Source organism: Pundamilia nyererei, unplaced genomic scaffold (assembly GCF_000239375.1).
Source record: "Pundamilia nyererei isolate P.nyererei 1_Seehausen unplaced genomic scaffold, PunNye1.0 scaffold00509, whole genome shotgun sequence".
In the NCBI taxonomy this organism is placed as follows: Eukaryota; Metazoa; Chordata; class Actinopteri; order Cichliformes; family Cichlidae; genus Pundamilia; species Pundamilia nyererei.
The window spans coordinates 49,712-65,445 of NW_005187910.1; the positions used below are offsets into that span (position 1 = coordinate 49,712).

General features: G+C 43.7%; 1 protein-coding gene across 14 annotated transcripts in view; it reads right to left on the minus strand.

Moving 5' to 3' along the window:
- epb41a (erythrocyte membrane protein band 4.1a) overlaps positions 1-15,734 on the minus strand; it is a 51,089-nt gene that overhangs the window by 16,474 nt on the left and 18,881 nt on the right. For 6 of the 14 annotated variants that reach the window (XM_013907745.1, XM_013907748.1, XM_013907753.1 and 3 more), the window contains exons 12-17: positions 14,752-14,993; positions 14,191-14,265; positions 13,922-13,966; positions 10,652-10,714; positions 10,510-10,557; positions 6,843-7,013 (exon numbers count right to left, since the gene is read on the minus strand). In XM_013907745.1, the coding sequence (XP_013763199.1) occupies positions 6,843-7,013; positions 10,510-10,557; positions 10,652-10,714; positions 13,922-13,966; positions 14,191-14,265; positions 14,752-14,993 (644 nt within the window). Of the gene's footprint in view, positions 1-6,842; positions 7,014-7,178; positions 7,221-10,509; positions 10,558-10,651; positions 10,715-13,921; positions 13,967-14,190; positions 14,266-14,751; positions 14,994-15,734 lie in introns of all 14 variants that reach the window. The other 8 variants (XM_013907757.1, XM_013907749.1, XM_013907747.1 and 5 more) reach the window with 7 other exon arrangements.

The window sequence follows — 15,734 nt, forward strand, 5'->3', positions numbered from 1 at the left end:
AGACACACACACAGACACACACACACACACACACACACACAGACACACACACACACACACACACACACTTCGACACAAAGAATGCGAGGTAAAGCCACAGCCTCCAAATTAGAGCTCACTCCAACATCCACAGCAAAAAGGTCAGTTTCACACAGGCTCATCTCAGTATCATCATCCACGTCTGATTTAAAGATTAATGGGTCAGGACATTAACCTTTTGCCTGAAACATGCAGGTTTTATAGAAAGAGCATCATTTAAGAAATTACACATGCATTAGTCATGTCTGTCTGGAAACAGTCCACCACCATCCTTCTAAGAAAGACCCTGAAAAGGCCGAGCGAGCATGAAGTGCCTCATGTCCACGATGTTCACCAAATGCTACACAGACTAGCTTTTCTTTATCAGTCCTTCAATTGTAGTTTATTTGGGTCTCTTTGGGGAATATTGAGGGTAGAGCAGAAAGTAAACATCCCTCGAATCAAGCAGTCTTTAGATAATCGAGGGACCGTGCAGGATGAATGCTGAGGAGCTTTTAAATAAAGGCTAACCACAGCATAGTCAGGGCCATCACCAGCAGGCCAGAGAGAAAGAAGGACATCCTGGAGTGCTTAAGCCTGGTTGGGTTTGTTACCAAACTTCCCCTCTCATGTGGCTCATTAACAACCACCTTTAGAGTGTGACTGTGAGCTTGTTCCTCCTCTTCTTCCTCCTCTTCTTCACCATCATCAACCCACTCCACTTCACTGTTCTCCTCATCTTCTTCCAGCAGCCAGTCACGTCTGTACCCCCCTGGCTCTGGGGACAGACTACATGCTCTTACCTTTTGTCCAAACAGAGTGTGCCTCCCTCGCTGTGCTCAGCAGCAGGCCAAGAGAGACAGATAACAATGAACAGACATGTGAAATACAGTCGACTGACAGAGGGAAGGATCATAGAGGAAGAGGAAATGGATGAAGGTACACAGATTCATGTCTGAAAACACTAAGCTTTCAGGGTGTCTTTATTATTGAGTATGTGAAGGGCACTCATGTGTTAATCTGCTCTTAGGAAACCCAATCAAGTGCTTGGATTTAAAAACATTAAAAACATCAGCACGAGAGCCTCTGAGTCCTGCTTTTTCAGAGGGATCTGCCTTCTGATTATTGTGGATTTGAAGTACAGTATAACCTGCATTGCCAAAAGTATTCACTCACCCCAATCACTGAATTCAGGCGTTCAAGTCGATGCCGTGGCCATAGGTGTATAACATCGAGCACCTAGGCATGTGTAAATGGACTGATTCTTATATAGCGCTTTTCTCCTGGAGTGCTCAAAGCGCCCTGTACAACATGTCACATTCACCCAAACACAGTCTGTACTCACTGCTTTCTAACTACACTCACACACATTCAGCAACTTGGGGTTAGTATCTTGCCCAAGAACACTCGACACGCAGGAGCCAGGGCTCGAACCACCAACCTGCCGATCAGTAGGTGACCTGCTCTAACTCCTGAGCTACAGCCACCCCTGTGTACTGCTTCTACACAACTGTGCGCAACAATGGGTCTTGCTCGGGAGCTTAGTGAATCCCAGCGTGGGCCCTGATAGGATCCCACCTCAGTAAGAAGTCCAGTCGTGAAATCACTTCTACATATTCCAGAGTCTCCTTTACTGGTATTATAACAAAGTGGGAAGGACAGCAATTCAGCCACAAAGTGGTAGGTCACATGGTGGCAACATGACTACACACCAGTGCACAAAGCAAGGTCCATAAAAACACGGACGAGCGAGTTTGGTGTGGAAGAGCTTGACACATAGAACACCTTTGGGATAAATGACCTTCTCATCCAACCTCACAAAGGTGCTTCTGGAAGAACGAGAATTCCCACAAACACAATAAGAACAGCCCTTTATACTCACTGTACATGGACACCGGAATTATGGGTAATTATAACAGTAAAGGCTGAACTAACATCATCATAAACCCTATGGATGAATAATTGAATAATTTGTGTGTGAAGGCAGATGAATGAACACTTTTGGCAATACGGTGGATTTCATGGATTCACACTCATGAAACTGCAACTTTCTGGTAATTAAATGGGATTTTTAACAAGTTCAGTTAAACGAGTAACTTAACATCAGGCAACTACATGTTAAATAATCCAAATCTATGAGTAATTATAGATTTGTCCATCCCTGTGAATGTGTACACACAGCACTGGAGTGGAAGAGCTGACCGCTGCAGTGCCTTTAGTGAAGGCGAATGTCTGTGTCACGAGTCTGAAGAGAACGTTAGAGAACTCATTCCAGGTGAAATACACCGAGTCAGTAAATTTAAAAGATCATCACAATCCTTCATTGGTGAGTAAGAGCCAGTCACCAAAAGATGAAACGGCGTAAAAAGATCACAGGCTGGGGAGTCTGCACGGGGACAGAGCGGGGTCCATCATCGTGGGCTTTAGAGATCTTTGAGATGATGAGAAGGCTATTTTTATTTTTTCATACACTACATCATAACTCAGCAAAGCACTAATGTGAAATTTAACAGTTTAGCCTGAGGCTTTCAGCAAACATTTATATATTTTAAAAATAAAATAGAAAGTGCTGCTATGGCTAGATTTTCAGTAAAATATAATTTCTGAGATAAAAACTGTATCTTCACATTGTGGGTAGAAGAGAAGCCAGAGGGGAATATCGTAACTTTGCTGGCCTCCTCTCTGACCTTCAGTTTATAAACTCACAGGGAAGGATGATGGAAGCTCTTGGGAAGAGGATGGCGTAGCTGGGATTAGCCCAGATGCTACAGAGGAAAGGGAGATGAGAGAGATACAGGAAACAAAGAGTGGATGCAGGGTGGAGGAATAAGGATGACGAGGGGTGGGGGAACAGTCCTCTTGGCACCGTTGGCCTTCAGCTTGTTTTCTTGGGTTTTGTAACTGTTGCAGTTTGTATGAGAGTCAGTGGACATGCGCAGATTAACTGAGCCATGCGGCTGGCAGGTCAAGCAAGGTCGCAAAGCTTGAAGCAGCTACACAAAGAGAGGACAAGACAAAGCGCCAAACTAAGTGCTGCTTATACTGATGAACAGAGCTGAACCAAAGATGTTGTTTCATTGAAACAGCACTGGTTCTGGTGGAGGCATGCACACCCATGCAACACCTCTTATTTGTTCATATCAGAGAACAAGCCTGGACGAGGTCTTGGATAGAGTTATCCATGCCATGTGGGCTAATTTACCAGAAGCACCAAACCCCTAAGAAGGCCCAGTAATAAAGGCACCGCGTACAGGACGGTGGTTCCCAGCTTCTGTCACACATTTCATTACATAGAACTGTCCAAAATACAGACGTCCTGCTATGATTCGTAAAACAGTGGATCAAGCAGAAACCTTCACATAACAGTCATGTAACTGTCTAATGTTACTGTGTAATTGTAACGAGCAAATTCTGCAGTGTGTGAAGAAAGCTGCATCAACTCTTTCTACACTACCGTCCCTGATTACAACAGCTACAAGCAGCCAAATGATCTGGCAGCTGTGCAAGCATGAACAATAAGATGACCACACACTGTTTGTGCTGCACGCACTGGCTGCTGGTCAACTCTGCTGCTCCACTCCACCTTTGTTATCCCAGTTACACAGCTGCACAACCATTTATCATTTATTTATTTATCATGTGTGATTGATTTCTTCTGGAGTTTCCCTTCTCTGAGCTCACACAGATGCCTTTCCTTGCTGGTACCCATGCTGTGCATAAAGCTCTGTAGTACTGTGCAAAGGTCTTAGGGTTTGCTGGTTTGAAGCATAGTGAGCGTGCAGCTGAGCACAAGCCGGGGGAGCTGGCTGACCAATGCTCGTGATATTGTTTGCTCATAAACGCTGCACAGTGCTGGCCTGCTGCAGCGCGGCCACAAAGCCCCAGACTACACACCGCCTGTCACTGGGTATGGAAGCGCAGCCGTGGAGATGCTCTCCTGCATAAGCATGCCATCGTCACAGGAAAGGAAGTGTCTGTGCCTGTGGTAACATCGGGCTGAAGCAGTGGAATAACATGGTGAAAGCCAACAGCGCCACCTAGTGGAGGATCAGTGCATGATTTTGGAATCTTTCGCATTCTGATTGGTTAAAAACATATTTTATATTTCTGATCAGAGGCGAGACGTAGCAGAGTACAAAGACATACGTAGAGTTTTGTTTTTACTCCTTACAGCTGAACTGAAATATCTCTACTTTGTACTTCTGACATTTTCAGATTTCAGACATTTCAACAGAGTTATTGTTTCCTGTCATTCCACCTTAAGTCACTGTAAATAACTGATTGGAGTCTAAAAGGAAGAAATATTTAACTCTTCACAGACAATCCATTATTGTATCATCATCAGAGTGTGGGGATGAACAAAAGTATTTTACCAGCACAACATAATCTGCAGTATGATCATTGCTTTAACAGTGTAACAGACAGCTTTAAGATGGCCTTAAGATGTTTATGCATACTGTTATCATATTAACTTTGTATTCCAGATGCAGTTATAACTATTTTATACATATTGCATATCTGTGCTTATTTTGAGTTGATGTTCGGCTCATTAAGGGTCTTAAGCTTCACTGGCGTGACTGTGATACATGCTGAGGGAAACTAGAACATAGAAGGAACTGCAATACATGCTTACAAAACACTTATATCAGGTCATTTTCATTATCATTTATAAGTTCATATTCTTGTATTGAGTTTTAAGTAGTATCAGTTGGTTAAAACATTTATTCAATTTATATTACATCTATAGTTCTAGTAAAAGGTTGACAGTGGCCTCTGTTTGACTGTGAGCGTTAGTAGGGGAGAGGTGACACAGAGTGCCACGTAAGGTCGTGACATCTCATGTTTGCTTGTAATTGTGGGCTTGCAGAAGCGCTCGCTCACTGCAAATCATTGTCTGCAGTTTTGAAGAAGCGCTAATCAGAAAGGTGGACAGGAAACATCTGCTATGAAGACGAAGACAATGTTCTTTTTAAACTGTGTTAAAAGTCATTGTGGTTTTGATCTGACCTACGTATGAAATGGATCTGACGTTGAGGGGGCGTCATTAAATTTAAGCCCTGATGGTATAAAATATCTGTTTATGCTTTGATTAAGTCGGAGATCAGTTGCGGTCTGCGTACGTAGTGATCTTCCCACGCGTGCATTAAAATCATCGTTTGACTTCACCCGGCCGGATCAGTGTGGTTATTCTTCGATCACCTCTTGTTCCCCTTCCTCAATATTGAACCCTTAACAAGAGGTTAAAGTGAAACTGTCCTGAGTCTGACGACTCAGTGTTTTGTGTTTCTTTCTATTATTCTATGTTCTTGTTTATTCTGTTATATCTTGGAGATATCTTGGAGCAGACAGAGTGTCCGTGGTGTCACTCTGTCTGCTCGTGAATCTGTCTGTTAAGTTCAGTGTCTTGTCTGGTTCTCTGTGTCTGTGAGTTTCCTGTTTTATTCTGAAGGTCTCTGTCTCATGTGAGTGTGTTCACTTTTCATTTCCCCTGTCCCGTCAGCCCTGATTTCTCCCAGCTGTGTTGCCCTCCTGTCTCTCATCCCTTGATTACTGCTGTGTGTATTTAAGCCCTGTGTGCTCTGTGTTTTTCCCCTCCGTCATCCTGAGTGGTTTTCCCTGCAGCTCTGTTTGTGTCTTTAGGTTTCAGGTTTGTTTTCTATGCTTAGTCTTTCCAGTTTAGGTTTACTCAGTTCTGTTTTTTGCCACCCTCGCCTTGTGTATTTACCACCTCCATTAATAAAGCTTCCTCACATCAGAAGTGACCGCATCTTGGGTCCTTCAATAAATTCCACACGGCTCGCCTCGCTGACCATGACAGAAACAGCATTTTGGTAAAGCCATGAACCCTGGTTGTGGTGTTTCAGCACCAAGTTAACATCACAGAAGAGGAGCGAGCAGCAAGGAGCGCAGCTCAGCTGATCACCTCTGCCTGCTCTTACAGAAGAAGCTGTGACGTGTTTCCAACTGATCTCAGGTTTGTTTTTCTCTTTAGGCGTGCACACTAAGGAAACTCGACCACGATGGAGGCAACAAACAGAGTTTTCCCTTTTAATTCACTGTTGTTCTACATTAAAGATGTTCAGGACTCATTCATAGAATCAGTCTGAGCTGAAATAATGTTGCTGTGTTAAAACTGCTTCTTTTTCTTTTACACTTTGAGTCCATTTCAGTCTCTACTTTGTCGTGTCTTTAAAAAGATGAATCAGTACTCTGTTTATTTTTAACACAAGTATCTGTACTTCTACTCAAGCGACTGTGTCAGCTGTTTATGATGCACACTCAGGTGGCAAAAGCATATTGTACACATGTACTTTGATCATTATCTGTCTCCTGACGCCTGTCATATTATTTTGAACATTTATAATCGTAGGAATACACAGTGTGAATTCTGGAGACTGATTAGTTTGTGTTCATTATTTTTAACATTTATATGGAAACGTAGAGAGAAAAAAGACCGGACTGATACATTTTTAGTCAATGTTGAAGCTTTTAAACACCGATTTTTGCCAGCGATAGAATCAGAGCATCAGTATGTGCAGAGCGGCTGTTTCAAAGCAGACATTCTGACTTGTCATGGCAAGGAAAACCATCACCAGTCGACAAACACATTAGCAGTGTCTGTGTTATGTTCCTGCATCCCAGGAACACGAGAGTGTGTCAGTGAGCCAGCATGAGCGAGTCTATAGGTGTGAACTGATTTCACTGCTCGATTGCTCTCGACACGTCAGCATGCCTGTCTTGGAAAAGCTTTCACAGGTAACTTTGTGTAATTCACGTGAGTAAAACAAACATGAGCTGCACTGCACCGAGCTCATCGGACTTACTGCTGGTTGGAGCTGACCGTTGATGCTCGCTGTGCGGAAAGGAGAGTTGGTGGAAAGACGCTTATCCCACTCGCTGGGCCGAGACTCCGGTACAGACTCCATGAAACTCCTTTTCAGCTCGCTGATGCTGGTATGGTGCCGCATAATTTCAGTCTGGGTCTTATCCAGGTCCTTCAACAAGGAGGCAAAAGTGAGAGTAGGTTGATGGAAGGAAACAACTACGCTGAAAGGCAACGATTAAGGTTGAGAAGAAAGCAAATGAAAACACAGGGCTGCACTTTCTATAAGTATATATTAAATATTTCAACAGTGCTGGGTCTGCCATGTCCCACTGACCTTTAGAGGTTGTGGAAGAACAGATTTTCCAGACAAACCAAACTGCTTCATGTTAGCAGTAATAAAGGAAGCAGCAGAGCATTACTAATGATTAGTGCGTACTGTTCTGTGGCTCACAAATCATGGTTTGCATCAATGCCAGCAGAAGATGTTTAATGAGGACAAACACAACAATGTCATCTGACAGAAAAAATTCAGATGGCAGCGCTAACACAACCAAAGCAAGATCGGTGACTGTGTGCACATCCACGCTGGGATGAACGAGCCAAAGCCGGCACACAAAGGAAAAACATGGCCACTGCAAAAAAGTGCAAAACTCATTCTGAGTCATGTCTGCCATTATTCTGTACAGTAATGACTGTTGTTTATGTCGGATGTGGGCAGAGATGGAATCGTTCGGTCTTCAGTGGTTAAAGAGTCTCTCTGATGTTTCACTTTCATTCTGACTCCTTTCAGAAAGGAAGACACGGGTGGAGCGCCGATGGCTTTACATCAGCACAAACACACCTGCTTCACCTGCTGTAACTACTTAAGACCTCAGCTTTGAAGTTTTTCATGTGACAGAGCAGGATGAGAGTCTGTTGAATGTAGACACGTCCTGTCATGTGAACAAGTCAGTACGTTCCATGAAAACTGTTAGCTTTGACGTTTCCACGAACCTCCATTTCTTGTTTTTGAGCCACATCAAGAAAATGCCTCTTCTACTCAAACAGAGCCGATCCGAGCAGACTGAAACGGTGTTTCAGAGATCAAGCGGTTTTTTCTTTACATAAGGTTGAAAAAAGCCAACAATTTAAATGTCACGTACAGACTTTAGAGAGGGATGACACATTATAAAATCACCAGGCTTAGCCATGCACTGCTGTTAGACACATGACGTCTCCTGAGTCCAGGCCAGGATGCTCAACTTTGGAGCCTAATTTTACATATGAATGTTTGATTTGTAGATTAACGAGTATCAGTGCTTCTTGTCATCCCTTTCTTCTGAAATGATGGTGGCAGAATATGATACAGCACAATGGACACAGCAAAGAGAACAACACAAGTCCATTATCACAGACACACAGTGTGTTCAGCATGAGCGCTGCATTAGGGCCATGAAGGACATTCATCATATTAAAAATGTCCTTAACGACCCTGAGTAATGACGATGACAGCAAAGTCCAGAGTGTTAAACATCAGACTGTGAGCGTAAACGACTGGGAAACAAATATACTGACTGGAGCCTGTTTACCACAAAGACTCTGCTTCCTGCTCACTGGCTTGTTGATCAGATACAGTGGATGCAAAAGTATTGGGCCCCCTTGAACTTTCCCACATTTTGTCACATTACAGCCACAAACATGAATCAATGTTATTGGACTTCCAGGTGAAAGACCAACACAAAGTGGTGCACACGTGAGAAGTGGAACGAAAATCAGACATGATTCCAAACATTTGTTACAAATAAATAACTGCAAAGTGGGGTGTGTGTAATTATTCAGCCCCTTTGGTCTGAGTGCAGTCAGTTGCACATAGACGTTGCCTGATGAGTGCTAATGACTACATAGTGCACCTGTGTGTGATCTATGGGGCGATCGTGGCTCAAGAGTTGGGAGTTCGTCTCGTAATTGGAAGCTTGCCGGTTCGAGCCCCGGCTCCGACAGTCTCGGTCGTTGTGTCCTTGGGCAAGACTTCACCCGTTGCCTACTGGTGGTGGTCAGAGGGCCCGGTGGCGCCAGTGTCCGGCAGCCTCGCCTCTGTCAGTGCGCCCCAGGGTGGCTGTGGCTACAATGTAGCTGCCATCACCAGTGTGTGAATGGGTGGATGACTGGATATGTAAAGCGCTTTGGTAAGTAGTAAGTAAGGCGCTATACAAATACAGGCCACTTACCAGGCCATCTAATGTCAGTACAAATACAGCTGCTCTGTGACGGCCTCAGAGGTTGTCTAAGAGAATATTGGGAGCAACAACACCATGAAGTCCAAAGAACACAGCAGACAGGTCAGGGATAAAGTTATTGAGACATTTAAAGCAGACTTAGGCTACAAAAAGATTTCCCAAGCCTTGAACATCCACGGAGCACTGTTCAAGCCATCATTCAGAAAGGGAAGGAGTATGGCACAACTGTAAACCTACCAAGACAAGGCCGTCCATCTAAACTCAGGCCGAACAAGGACAGCGCTGATCAGAAATGCAGCCAAGAGGCCCATGGTGACTCTGGACGAGCTGCAGAGATCTACAGCTCAGGTGGGGGAATCTGTCCACAGGACAACTATTAGTCGTGCACTGCACAAAGTTGGCCTTCATGGAAGAGTGGCAAGAAGAAAGCCATTGTTAACAGAAAACCATAAGAAGTCCCGTTTGCAGTTTGCCACAAGCATTGTGACAGTTTGCCACAATCATCCATGTTTGGAATCATGGATGATTTTTGTTCCACTTCTCACGTGTGCACCACTTTGTGTTGGTCTTTCACGTGGAAGTCCAATAACATTGATTCATGTTTGTGGCTGTAATGTGACAAAATGTGGGAAAGTTCAAGGGGGCCCAATACTTTTGCAAGCCACTGTACTTACACCTACTCTTTGGCTGGTGTGAAATGATGAGGGTTTATGGCTGAGAGTCAGAAAAGCTTGTTTTCTATCCTTCTTGAAACTGCTTGTTGCATGAAGTCAGTCGAGAACACGTTTTTCCCCTCGAGCGTTTGCGATCAAATTATCAGTGAAGTTCACTCTTTTTTTCCAAATGAGAGCAGTGATGGTGTCACACATGGAGCTGATATTGGTTAAAAAGTAACATACGCGTCTCTCAAGGACTCATATTCACAATCCCCTCGCTTAGCTCCGAATCAAACCTAAAGTGCATTAGCAGGGAGTCCCAGCCTAACACCGAGTGAGTTAAAACTTTACTGATGCTTCAACGTTTCTCTTGTTCCACACTTTTAAGCTCAGAGCTAAGACACTTTATGAATAACTTATAATTGTGACAGTTTTAGTCCCAACTTTAAGGGGAAATTCTTAAAAACAAATTCTAAGACTTTTCATAGGATGTTGTCACCAGGAAACAAACTCTTAGTACTTCAGAGTTTTGTGAATCCGGGCCCAGGAGATGATGTTATACTGGGTCCTCTGATAACCAATGAAAAAGGAATTCAGCGCCTTGCTCCTCTCGACCAATCACAGTTTGAAGTGAGTGTTTATGTCGCACTAGAGCTCCAACATTTCATTCACTGACGTAAACCACAGGTTGGAAGGACGATGAATGCATACGTTAGTGAACTTTCCTGGAGATGTTTCCCAGTCATCTATCACACGGACAAACACAATGTGAAAGTAAAGTGAAGCTACTTGCATGAGAGTCAGACAGGAAAATGGTGCATGCCAACCCTTTAGGGTTAAACTAGGAAGAACAAAAGACAGAACAAAAGAATGAAAGAACTAAAGAACAGAGCTGTGACAGCAAACAGCGCTTATTTAAGACTGAAGATACAAACCTCCAACATTAAATTGCTATGTCTGATATAAATTGTTTCACCCTCAAGTTTCTTTGATCTTTTCTGTGGAAATGAGGAAAAAGGAAAACACTGGTTTAACATAAGAACTGGTTCGAACATTTCACATGTGATTCTGAATAGTGTCCCATGAGCACGACTGACCAATGACATGAGCCGTATCAAAAACGAGCTGTGCAATCACAACAACAATGCAGGCTGCAGCCCGACTGCGTCCAGCTCAGTAACGTTAACAACAGTCATGTGTTTGACGCAGCAGGCTGGGACCCAGTTCCTCTCCATCCCCACACTCAGTGAGCTGGTGAAGGCTCTCTTAACTGCACTAAGGCAGAAACACTGGAGATTCTGAGGAACCTCGCTTTTTACAACTAAAACAGGAAGTTGGCTTGTTATTAGCCTCTGCAGTGATTTATACCGCTACCAGCTGAATGCACTGAGATCCATCACCTGTTATTAAATGCACCGATGGTTCAACACTGATCTTATTCTTCTTTCTTAATAGAACTAAATCAATATTTCATTTTGATCATTGCTGACACAGTCAGTGTGAAATATACTGGACACAAACATGGATGGCAGCCTCACAGCATCGTCGGTGCAGATTTAATGTTGGAAGGCTTTATAACCTGAGGTGGCAGAGTGTCCACACAGAAATATGTAGGGATCCCAGGGGAACTAGGTCGCATATTTGCTGCACATCTATGGACGGCACATTCTGTGCATGCAAACTGCTGCAGTGGCAGTGCGGTGTGCAGGAAGTGCAGGAGGATGCGTGCCTGTCTCCTGAGTCAGATCTGGAACTAATGCTTTCAAAAAATCAAACACTATTCAGTGACTATTTCAGGTGTCTCGTAGATGGATGAAAATACCTGAATGCCTCTCCATGCCATGAGCCTAGCTCTTTTTAATTTAAATACATCTGCATTCATTTTAAAACATGTGTCGACAGTCAGAATGGAGAGAAGGCAACATGAAAACATTTCAATCATATTTCAATTTAAAGCCCAAAGAACGTGAGGACATTATGTGAAATGTAAATAAATGTATAGCATTCAATGATTTTCAACTCTCACATATTTTACTCTCAGCTCAGAAAACAGTATGTTTAAACTGAGACGTCTTAATATTTTATGAAAAATAAGCTCCTTTTGAATTTGATGGCAGAAAAACATCCAAAAACAAGTTGGCATGAGGGCAACACAAGGCTGGAAAAGTCAGTGGTACTAAGAGGAAGCAGCTGGCTTGCTACGTCAAGCAACGAAGAAGCCGTGTGTGAATATGATGCAGAAAGGCTAAAGTCGTCTCTGTGCAAAGGTTAATTAAATGGACTAAGGAACCTAGTCCATAGAAACAAAGAGGAGAGGAACCAAAGCCTGCATCCCTGATGGTACGGGGGTTAGGGTACACACACGTTTCAGTGTAACATCTGCTCCTATCCAGATGTTGTTATCATGGAAGAGCTTCATATTTCAGCAGGTCAAACTGCACGTATTACCACAACATGGCTTCATACTGTCCAGACTGTCCTGAACTATCCAAACCTTGAGAACATTTGGGCCGCCGCGTAATGACAAAACTAAAAACACTCCCGAGCAGCCACAGAGCTCCACAGCATGCTCAGGACAGGCAGCTGCAAAGCTGCAAACACGCTCCTGTCCCAGCTTTGTGCACACCTGTTACATCATATCACACAGAACCAGTGTTTTTCATTCAAATGTGAAAACGTCTCAGTTTAAACATTTTATGTTTTACTGTGAATAAAATACCTGTTTATGTTTCCCTCTTTTTCTTTATCCTGACATTTTTGGAACTGGGGCTGTGCCGTCCCAACACATTACACTGGTTATGTAGGGCTGGGCGATATATCGAGTTTTTTAAAAATATCGATATATTTTCATACGAGATATAAGATGTGACAATATCGTTTATATCGATATAGTCTATGTTACGTTATAATTATACTTGTGGAGCCGCAGGTTTGCCTCTCTTTCGTCCACTTTTGTCTCTACGCAACGTTACTCGGCCTCGCCTCTCCTTCACTGAACACAACTCCGCCTCCCCCATAGCTTCATCTGCAGGCAATGACAAGATGAAAGCGGAAAATCTCCGTTAGCGAGTTACCGCGGATCGTCCCGTGCGTGGGGCTGGACGGCGCGTGCTAACGAGCTAACCGCGCTAACGAGCTAACCGCGCTAACGACATGCAGCCCGGAGGAGCTGCACGGCCTAAAATCCTTTCATTTTCTCAAAACTCGACAGTGCGCCTTATGTATGAATTCTGGTTGTGCTTACTGACCGCGAACCGATTTTATGTGGTACACAGCGCTCAGCAATCTGTCAAAAAATGTTTTAATATGACTTTGCTAAGCTACGGAGCTGCACCGCTTGATGGATTGTCGGAGGATTACGGCTACCGGGGAGGAGCCTCGCGGAGTGATACGTACTGTGCTTCAACGTAATATTACCGTACTGTGTGTGTATAAGGAGCACAAATGGCACCTGTTCACAGACGTGGTGCAGCTGTGAAATCTGTCTCTTTGTTATTATGCTCAGTGTCTATTAGTTTACATTTTGACTGCACAATTGTGAGCTTTTTGTTATGCACAAAAACAACATTGTTTTCTTTTATTTATGGACCATGATTATTTAATAAATGCTGATAATTTATTTTTGAGTAATTTCTTCGTGTACATCTACGCTGTATGTAAATAAAAGTGCCCGTGTGACATCTGGGACACAGTGTGACTAAGAACTCTCTTTTTGTTCTTAACTTATGGCTAAAAAAAAAAAATATCGAGATATATATCTTATATCGCCATCCAGCTAAAAAATATCGAGATATGAATTTTGGGTCATATCGCCCAGCCCTAGTTATAGGAGCCCACTTTAGCCCACTTTAGCCCACTTTAGAGGCTCACACTTATTTACACATCCAGCACTTACAGATAGAAAGAAAGAAACTACTACAATAATATAATAATAATAACAACAATAATCATAATAATAACAGTAATAATACGAGAGACCCACTTTGTCCAAGAGCTGCAGGCAATGAGAGATACAGTTCAAACTTGCAAAGTTGAATGATTTATGATTCAACTTCAGAAAAGCTCAGAGAAAATACAGCAGCATTCACAGGGAAGCAGGCAGCAGAAATAATGAAACAACCAAGGCAGCAAATCACTGTGTCAAAATAAAGATGAGCTGATGTGTAGCTGATGCAGGGATCACAGCGCAGCAGTGACAGGCTAACCTTCCTCACTCGAACCATCTCCATCTTTCTGTCCTGAAGAGAGTGCTGCTCTCCCATCAGAGGAAACACAGGTGAACATGTTACTGCAACTCAGCAAAACTCAGTACACACACACACACACACACACACACACACACACACACACACACACACAGATATTCCTTATACACGATACGAGCATATGCAGATCCAGTTATAAAAACGTCTTTAATCTGTAGGTGGTCTGATCCATCATGCAGCAGGTCTGATCATGTACAAGGAAAACAAACCTGGCTTTTTCGTTCTTTTTCCCCATTAGTGATGGCCAAAGACGGGGCATGCCTCCGCTCTCTCCTGCCCACCGTCTAGTACATTAAACAAAACTCACATGCTGAGGATCAGCTTCAGGAAAAACAGGACAACAGCCTTCATATAGTTACAACCAAGGGTGAAGTAGCCAGAGCGCTGGTCTGTGTTCACTTTGCAAATGTAAATAAAGTTGTAGTCCAGCGTAGTACATCAGCTTCTACTGAGCACAACTGAAGGCAAGTTAGCATAAACTGACAAGCAGCAGTTCATTTCCAATCAGCATTTTAAACAAAGGACACTGAGTCCACAGGGGCCGTATTTTCCAGGAAGAGAGAGGAGAAAAGCTAAGATGTGATCACTTCATTTATACAAAGTTATACAGGAATTGTGCTGTAGATGTACAGCGCTCACCCAGTGTCTGTCAAGCTGAACCTCTCTCTCCTCTCTGGGTTGCTCTGGTCTTGTGAATCTCAGATTATAAATTATGCTGCGGTATTTTCCCCAATAATAAGTAGAGTTAAGGCTCGGTGGTAATCCCCTACCTTAATCTCTGGAGTAGACTTGGCACTGTGGCTCTTGACGCTGTCACTTGTCAGGCATTGTGCCAGTAGCTCTGCCTTTCTGCTGGAATATCGGTGTCCTCTGGGCGTGGAGACATCGTGGTGGTCAGAACGAGGCAGGGTGGGTAGCAGGGGTGACGGGGTGGCCTCCCCAGGTGACACTGGTGACATAACAGGGGCACTGACAGGACGACTGGACTTGTTGTCGGGAGTCGACACCATTGCTAGAACGGAAGAGACGATAGCCTCGCTTTGTTTTTGGAAACCATTCAACAATAATTCTTTATGATGTAATTTATCAATAAACACTACTTGGACCCATTAATGTACCCAAGGGTTTAGGAAGCAAGTCAACTGAATCAGCTCAAAAGTACTCGTACTACAAAAAGCACCCAGTCCGAGTGCATTGTGTGCTGCCACTGTGCTCTTGGCAGCTATCTTTGTGAATCAGTCTTTGTATAGAAATGTCACTCAAATCCTGAAACACATCAAAGCCACCAGCTGACACAGAACACACGTATACACGTGAACGGACTGATTAACCCTCGAAAGCCTAAACCTGTTGCTGGCGTCAAACAGGTGTTTGCAACTTTTCTTCCAACATCTGTAACTCCTGGACCTCAACTGAAAGAATTACAACAGGTTGTGAAAGCAGCAACTCTGTGCTTTTTAGTCATATTAGGGTCATTACAGTAAACGCATGTACGGCGCCGCAGCAGCCCTGCAAAGATCACGGTCTGCTGAGAGCCTGCCTCCCTCCTCCTGCTCCATCCCCTGCACCTCTTGCATCACAGAGGTGCAGGAGAGCATTCCTCCTCTGTCCCCTCCTGGCCAGCTGTGTCTCAATCTCAATCACACACACACACACACACACACACACACACACACACACACACACACATACACACACACACACACACACACACACCAATAAATACTTAAATAGAGAAACCTTATGAACACGG